The 8,568-nt window shown below is 42.8% G+C and overlaps 1 protein-coding gene across 1 annotated transcript in view; it reads left to right on the top strand.

The window, feature by feature from the left end:
• The first annotated feature begins 7,261 nt into the window (after positions 1 to 7,261).
• The window catches only part of LOC108544033 (olfactory receptor 2T2-like), a 3,850-nt gene continuing 2,543 nt past the window's right edge, over positions 7,262 to 8,568 (top strand). The window contains exons 1-2 of the mRNA XM_017894960.1: positions 7,262 to 7,629; positions 7,774 to 8,186. Coding sequence (XP_017750449.1) covers positions 7,262 to 7,629; positions 7,774 to 8,186 — 781 coding nt within the window. The remainder of the gene's footprint in view (positions 7,630 to 7,773; positions 8,187 to 8,568) is intronic.

Here is an 8,568-nt window from a genome sequence, read left to right as displayed (position 1 = left end):
TAAGACAAAGAATTCTGAAGAACACTTAACCTGAGTGACAAATACCACTTTCGTGGAATAGTATAAGGAAAATAACTCTTGGGATCCAAACTTGGCCAAAGGGAAAAGTTCAAGCTTGGGAACTGTCATGCAAAAAACTATTATCATATTGTTCCTGATGGATAGCTACAGACTCCACCACTGTTCCCGAGATGGGTTAGCTAACACAGATAGAAGGCTACAGCCCTCCCCAAGGAACCTGCCTCACAATTTGCCTCCCGAGAAAGTCCTTGCCGGCCCAAGATCTGACCCTTAAAACCATTCTGTTGAATGTTGTGCTGACCAACGTAAATGAGCGACTTGACTTCAGAGGCATGGACAGGACAGGCCTGGGGGTCGTCCCTCCACTTCCCTGAAAGAAATGCGTATTTGACTTTCCTCTTGTGTGCCTTTAATACAATTCCAGATTGAGCAGGGAGATGAATGCCCAGTTGACTGTTCCTCAAACCCTTCTCCTTTCACATCCTAAAGTGCAAATTCAGTGACACGGATCAAGCCTTGAAGAAGGCAACCACTTACTTCCATTACCCACACTTCCCCTTTTGTTCCCCTCAAATTTTAAATTGAAGTCTCCAACCCTCTTTGGAAGAAGCACAAAGTCTCGGATGCTCCTGTCATTTTGTGTTCCTTTTCCCAGGTGGCATCCTCAACCTTGGCACCAGAATCCTCTCACTGAGCACTTGGCTCCAATGCTCTTTGGTTCACACTTATATTTATAACTTTAAATATTTCTCCCCAAACAAAATAGCCAGTGACTCTTTGAGAAACAGGTTTTTAAAGAAAATTTAAATTTTCAATTTAGAAACGAGGGCCCCTTGTCCCCAGATCATTCTCAAAATCTCTCTGGAGAGTGCCCAAGATTCAGTAGACATTTTCATGATGAAATTAGCAAGAAACCAATTCCAGTTCCTTCACTTGGGAAACAATGCACCCTCTGCAAGAAAGGATGGGCTGCTTCTTAAATCCATGGTAAACCCATCAACCTGGCTTAATTGCTAACCCCAGGAATCCTTCCTGGGGGATGTGGCGAAATCTATTAGTGAAAAAGACTTTCGACCTAGCTCACCCCCACACACATGTATTAAGAAGTCTGACTACTTTCCACTGCTGCTTTAGAAAGACTTGGACCCAGCTTCTTTGAGGTAGGATCTTAGATTTCCCAAATATTGGGATGTTTTCTTCAGTTGTTACTCTGTAACTGTTAGAAGGCCACCTTACTGTGAACTTATCTGCTGAAAGCTGAGGCAGTGGTCCTTCTCAGGATTAAGAAGCATAAATGCATGTATTCACTAATCGGCAAGCAGATGACTGAAAAAAGGCATTTAGCATGAAACGTGGGAAGCGAAGGGAAATCGAATAGTTTAGAAGAACATGAAGAGATTTACTGGAGGAAAATGGCGTGTAAGAGCTGACAGCTGGAAGAAAGTTTCAGACTTTCACTGGTAGCAAGGGTGCATATTATTGGATAAGCATAGATTGCCCTCTGAATATTTTGTTAAAATTTTAATTTACATTTTAAGTTAAATGACAATTGCTCCCTTTCATATGCATTTAGGTGTGACTGAAGACTTTCTGCATGCTTGGAGGAAAATTTGATTTTTCCTTTTTTTCCCCCTAACCTCCTTCCTCTTTTATTTATCCCATAAGGCATCCACATGTGCCTTAAGATAAAATCCTTAAAAATATGCAGGTAGAGTGGGATATCTAAAGGCAGTATGTAACTAGAACTGGAGATACAAGGTAAAGGAAAAGAGAAATTCACATCCTTGGCTACTAGGTTGCTGTGGAGAGACTAAAACTGCCAGGTCTTTTGTACATAACCTATTTCAGCATGTAACTTTCTTACCGAAACAATTCACATTTACACCTTATTTCTCAACACTGAGTTCTGGTCTCTCCGCCTTCACTTTCCAGCCGCACTCCACCCCACACACCTCAGCTCTCCATGGGCTCTTCAGCTGTGGTTAGACTGGACTTTCCCCTTTATTTCACTCCAGGTGCCTAATTCCTGCTTTCGAGCCTTTTCTGACATTAATTACACTGTCTTTGATCATGTCCTCTTTCAGTCTCGAGTTTTGGAATCGGACCAGTTTCCCTCTCTGGTGTTGCACGGTTTAGCTGGACTGACTCCTGTCTTCTGGTTCTTGCAATATACTGTCTTCAAAGCAGTGATCACTTAGATTCTCTTTAAAAGTTTCGTGCTTTAAGATCATTTCAGTCTCTCTAGCCCTTGGGTGAACCTTTTGACATACGAGGAAAACTGTCAGAATTCTTTAACACTTTCATTTCCAGTTTTAGTTACCTGCAATCTGCCAGGTTCCTGTTATCTACCATGTTTAAAGATTAAAAAATTTAAGCTGAGATTTTTCATTTAAATTGCACACCATCTTGAGTATGATCTCTTGTCCTGCAGAGGACATGGATTGTCCTTTTGTCTAGCTTATTCATGCTGTGTGCTACCCTGAGTCATTCAGTAGCTGTCTAGGTCATCGACTGTGGCGGGCTCACAGTGCTTGCATTCAAGTAACTCAGTAATTTTTCTTAATGGCCCCGAAGAGATGGAGCAGTGAAGCTGGCAATTTAGATGTGCCAAAGAGAGGCTATAAGGTGCTTTAAGTAAAAAAGTGAAAGTTCTTGACTTAAACCTCATAAGCTGAGTTTGCCAAGATCTACATTAAGAAAAACTTTCTTTGAAATCACAAAGGAAGAAAACAAGTTTTGCTGTCATACATCAAACTAAGTTACAGCCACAGTATATTGTCTTAGGTGTTCGATTTTATTGTCAATCCCTTCCTTACTGTACCTAATCTATAAATTCAACTTGATCATAGGTATGTATGCATGGGATAGAATATGGTGGATGTATAGGGCTCAGTGCTGTCTGCAGTTCCAGACATCCACGGGGAGGGGGGCGGGTCTTAAACTGTCTCCCACACATAAGGGGAATCTGTACCTCTGTCCACTATTCAAGCTGATGTGTAGCATCTTCTGGTTTGCTGTGACTTCATGTATGTAAAGCTTCGAAAGTACCCGGCACATGTAAAGCCCTGTTCTCTATGGTTTGGGGAATATCACAACTTCCTATTTCTCTTTCTCCATCTCTTGGTGATTTTTCACACCATTATCTTCTCTTTACAAGCTTTAATCAAAGCAGAAAGACCCCACTATACTTGGCCCCCTTTTTCTCATCCAGTGACAAATGACTTTAGAGCTATGTGGCACTTTGGCGTGTCACCAACATGTTACTAATCCATTCTTTTACTGAACACTGAGGTCTGGAGAAGTAACTATGCATGTCATCCCCAAAGCAATTTTGACAGCTGAGTAAAGCACAATGGCATTAGCTGTTATTTGTGGTTAAACACCTCTTAAAATAGTCCCCAACATACTTTCATTTTTAGAAATCCCCACTTTAGGCTTAAAATGATTTGCTTTTATGAAGATTTTTGATATACATTAATCGATCTTAGCTATATACCACTTAAGAATATTGTCAGTTGCTATTAATCTTAGCTCACACAGTACTAAGTGACAGTCTTGAACACGGAATGTGTTTGCGCTTGAGGCGTTCTGTCTCCAAGGATGGAATGGAAAACCCCTCCCTTTAAAGCTGTGCAGGTACATTGTGTCAAGTGGAGGTCAGTTCTGGTTAGCAGCTGGATTGCCACAGAAGAGACACTGGCTGATTCTTCTCATAGCTCTAGTCATGCTGAATTCCCGGAAAGGGGTGTCAGAATGAATTGCACGAAGCTCTTCCTGGTAGGAGAACATCGGACCTCTCTGAGATCTCTTCATACCATTTTCAGTGAGTCACCAATTGTGCTTGATTTCTGTGGCTTCTCCCAGAACAACCCCAGGACTGTTGTCCTGAAACATCCAGCTTAGATCACCTGGCACCCTGCAGAGAGATTCTCCTCATTCTCTTTCCTGCTTCTCGCCATGTGGCAGGTAGAATAAATGCTTCTTGGTGAGCTCACTCATCCCTTACCCATCAGCCCCAAGTGTGCAGATAACAGACGCAGAGCTCCCGTGCATTATGCTGCAACACTGGGTGATGTTACAACTGGTCCTGGGGGTCAGGGTTTCTGGGTTATGTTCTAACCTGCACCGGGGACAAAGTACTCCCCGCCTTGAACAGCAGAAAGGCCTGAAGCTTCGATCATGGAAATAAAAGCTTTTTTTTTTTGTCTTCCTCCTTTTCAAAAGCGTTTTTTTTTGTTTTTTTCGATTTTGTTTTTTTTTGTTTGTTTGTTTTTTTGGAAAGACTAGTTGATGAGGGGAATAGGAAAAATCCTAAGGGTCTTAGAGTGGAGAATGATAATAGTGGAGGAAAGATGACCTGATGGGGAATGGAATCTAGGATCTTGAGTGAGAATAAGCCAAACCACACATCATGTTAAATAGCATCAACTCTAATGTTAACATTTAGATGCCTGGAACTGACGTAAACAGAAGTAACTGATAACAATTTTTTTCATAATGCAGATACTTTGTCTGCCTACTTGAAATGCCCAGTATCCTGTGGAACAATATCAGGCTCGCATTTGAACATGTCACATTTGGTTCTCAATATTGGCTTCATTGAAATGGGTGAATTGCTCGTTTGTGCCCAGCAGTGTAGTGTTCCGCTCTTCAGCGGGGTCTGCTCCCTACACACATCCCACCCATACCATGCGCACTCACATATGAACACTCTACACACATGTACACACAACACACAAGCAATCTCTAATCTTTTTTAAACAGTCTTGGTTGTATAAAAATAAGAGAGGTGGCTAAAATCCTTTCGCCTATTTTAGTTTTTTACTCTCCTCTTCTGGGATCTACAATGAGATAAGATCTGGGAGTTGAAAATGGTTTTACTCCTATCATAGGCATTTGAGGCAATAGTTTGTTTTGCCTCCCCTTTGAACACCTTGTGAAGTGTAGTCTGATTATTCACATGAAACAAAATGCTTTGACTTGTGTTCTGATTAAAAAGTAATTATTTTAAGTCACTTTCATTTATCTCATTCTTGCGTATTTCAGTTTCTCAAAGTATATTTTTAAAGGATGATTGTAAGCTAACAACACCATAGTAACTCATGTGTAATATCCATAATGCATTTAAGTGAAACAATAGATATGGGTCAAGATAAACTTATTGTCTGCCAGACAAATACTTTTCATTTCCAACAAGCTGTTGCAAAAGCCACTGTAAATGGAATTTTATATTTAAATAGTCTGTTGACCCATGACTCAAAGCTGTGGCTGTCACAAGAAAATCTTCCACCTATTGGAGAAGGCAAAAGTAGCTGACTTATCAAGCTTGACAGGAGTTAATATTTGAGGCTCATGTATTTTTTTTCCCCTCAACCAAGGGTGATCAATTGAAGTTTCAGCACAGACCAACACAAAAATTGCTTTTCTTTTTCTTCCTTTGAAAGTTGACTCATCTTTTAGGTCTATTAGAAAGTTGACTCATCTTTTGGGTCTATTAGAAAGTTGACTCATCTTTTAGGTCTATTAGAAAGGTGACTCATCTTTTAGGTCTATTACTCACATCTCCATCTTTGAGCACTAAGAAGGAAAACTGTCTACTGTTCCTGTTGTTTCTGCTTCAATGTAAGGGGAGTTTATTCCTTCTTGATGCTTGAGATTTTACTATTCTGGAACCAAAAGATTCAGATATATTTGTAGTATTGGTGGTCAAAACGTTTTACAGAAATGTTTCTTCAGTAATCCTTTCACTAAAATGAGAAGAGATACACCATAATCTAAAAGGAACAATTCATCCCTCAATATCCTTGAACATATCAAAAGAACATGCATTCACGTTTCTCAAAGCATGAGAATTCATTCCATTGAGTTCAAGGAATGCTTGATACTGCTGTCTTCTGAGTTCAGAAATATCTTTACCATCTATAGATTCTTTTGTTATGTTTTGTTGTTTGAGACGAAGTCTCGCTCTTGTCCCCCAGGCTGGAGTGCAATGGCACGATCTCGGCTCACTGCAACCTCCGCCTCCCCTGCCTCCCAGGTGCAAGCGATTCTCCTTCCTCAGCCTCCTGAGTAGCTGGGATTTTACAGGCACCTACCACCAAGCCCGACTAACTTTTGTATTAGTAGAGATGAGGTTTCACCATGTTGGCCAGGCTGATCTCGAAGTCCTGACCTCAGGTGATCTGCCTGCTTCGGCCGCCCAAAGTGCTGGGGACTACAGGTGTAAGCCACTGCAACTGTGATTGTAGTTATTTTTAGAGACATGAAGGATCAGCAAAATGGTAGAGAAATTTGAGGAAAAAACCCAACTAGCAGTGGATTCCTAGGATGACATAACAGTAGGACAGGTTCAGAATGCCACTCTGTCAGAGAAACGCTAGTGTTTTGGCTAAACAATAAGAGAAGATGAAGTCATCGAGTGATATGATGCAGTATCTAGTCATAAAATTTCAGCAGAATTCATTGTCAACCAGAAAGACCACCATGATAAGGAAACCAAAGCCTTGCTCTGAAGCAGTTTGTGGTGGTTCTTCCAGATTTATGATCCCCAAATTAGTCTGTGAGAATAGACACAAGGTGTCGCAGCAATCCATGACTAAAACATGAACTCCCTTTGCAGGGCAAAAGTCTAACCACAAGACAGTGGCTCCTGACCTCAAATGAGGTCATCTGTACTGCTTTGACGTTGCAGACTTTCGTAAAGCTGTCTAGTAACAGCAGCCAAAAAAGTCAGTTATTTAGATATCTTCTACCAATTTCATAAGTCACAAGTAGATGTCTGTGTATGATCTTAACACAATCTTAATGGAGATGCAGAGAGCAATTTAAACCCAAACCATGTATTGCAAGGTGAAATGGGAAATAAGGCACAGTAACTACCCTCAGAAAACTTTCAATCTAAAGTGGTAAGATTATAAAATGTATTCAGAAGATAGTTCAAAATGAAGCCGATTCTAAACCAGGTACTGTATGAATTATTACATTTACATCTCACATCCAGCCTGTATAGAACTAGGATGACTTTTCACAGATGATGAAACTGAGTTGAGATTGATTTTTCTGTCCAATATCATACAGATCATTAACACTGAAACTGGGATTTCAAATGATCCCTGAAGTAGGCGATCTGTTTTATCACACGCTGCTGACATACTATTCCTGGTGGGTTCCTCCTACATGTCAGGTCATTAAATAAGCTGCCAGATTTCTGCCTTGACAGCCCAAGGAGCTCTCATGGACCATGGGCATGGAGGGTCTTCTCCAGAACTCCACTAATTTCGTCCTCATAGGCCTCATCACCCATCCTGCCTTCCCCGGGCTTCTCTTTGCAATAGTCTTCTCCATCTTTGTGGTGGCGATAACAGCCAACGTGGTCATGATTCTGCTCATCCATGTGGACTCCCGCCTCCACACTCCCATGTACTTCTTGCTCAGCCAGCTCTCCATCATGGATACCATCTACATCTGTATCACAGTCCCCAAGATGCTCCAGGACCTCCTGTCCAAGGACAAGACCATTTCCTTCCTGGGCTGTGCACTTCAGATCTTCTTCTACCTGACCCTGATTGGAGGGGAATTCTTCCTGCTGGGTCTCATGGCCTATGACCGGTACGTGGCTGTGTGCAACCCTCTACGGTACCCTCTCCTCATGAACCGCAGGGTCTGCTTATTCGTGGTGCTCGGCTCCTGGGTGGGTGGCTCCTTGGATGGGTTCATGCTGACTCCTGTCACTATGAGTTTCCCCTTCTGTAGCTCCCGAGAGATCAATCACTTTTTCTGTGAGATCCCAGCCGTGCTGAAGTTGTCGTGCATAGACACGTCGCTCTACGAGACCCTGATGTATGCCTGCTGCGTGCTGATGCTGCTGCTCCCTCTGTCCGTCATCTCTGTGTCCTACACGCGCATCCTCCTGACTGTCCACCGGATGAAGTCTGCTGAGGGCCGGCGCAAAGCCTTTGCTACGTGTTCGTCCCACGTCATGGTGGTGAGCATTTTCTACGGGGCAGCCTTCTACACCAACGTGCTGCCCCATTCCTACCACACCCCAGAGAAGGATAAAGTAGTGTCTGCTTTCTACACCATCCTCACCCCCATGCTCAACCCACTCATCTACAGCTTGAGGAATAAAGAGGTGGCCGCAGCTCTGAGGAAAGTGCTGGGGAGATGTGGCTCCTCCCAGAGCATCAGGGTGGGGACTGTGATGAGGAAGGACTAGCGGGGACTCGGCAAACAGCTGCAGTGCTGCGGCCAATGACGCAGCTATTCCAGAAAATACGGTACTGCTTCTGAAGCTCAGGGTGGCGACTGTGATCAGGGAGGACTATCGGGGACTCCCAGGGCATCAGGGCGGCGACTGTGACCAGGAAAGACTACCGGGGACTCCCAGGGCATCAGGGTGGCAACTGTGATCAGGGAGGACTAGTGGGGACTCTGCAAACATCCGCGGTGCTGCAACCAATAACGCAGCTATTCCAGAAAATACGGTATTGCTTCTGAAGCCTGTTCAGTGTCACTTTTAGCTAATTCAAAATTATTAACAGGCAAAAT

Source organism: Rhinopithecus bieti, unplaced genomic scaffold, assembly GCF_001698545.2.
Source record: "Rhinopithecus bieti isolate Rb0 unplaced genomic scaffold, ASM169854v2 scaffold_26106, whole genome shotgun sequence".
Lineage (NCBI taxonomy): Eukaryota > Metazoa > Chordata > Mammalia > Primates > Cercopithecidae > Rhinopithecus > Rhinopithecus bieti.
Note: the sequence above shows the minus strand (reverse complement) of the source record. Positions and strands in the feature narration are given on the sequence as shown.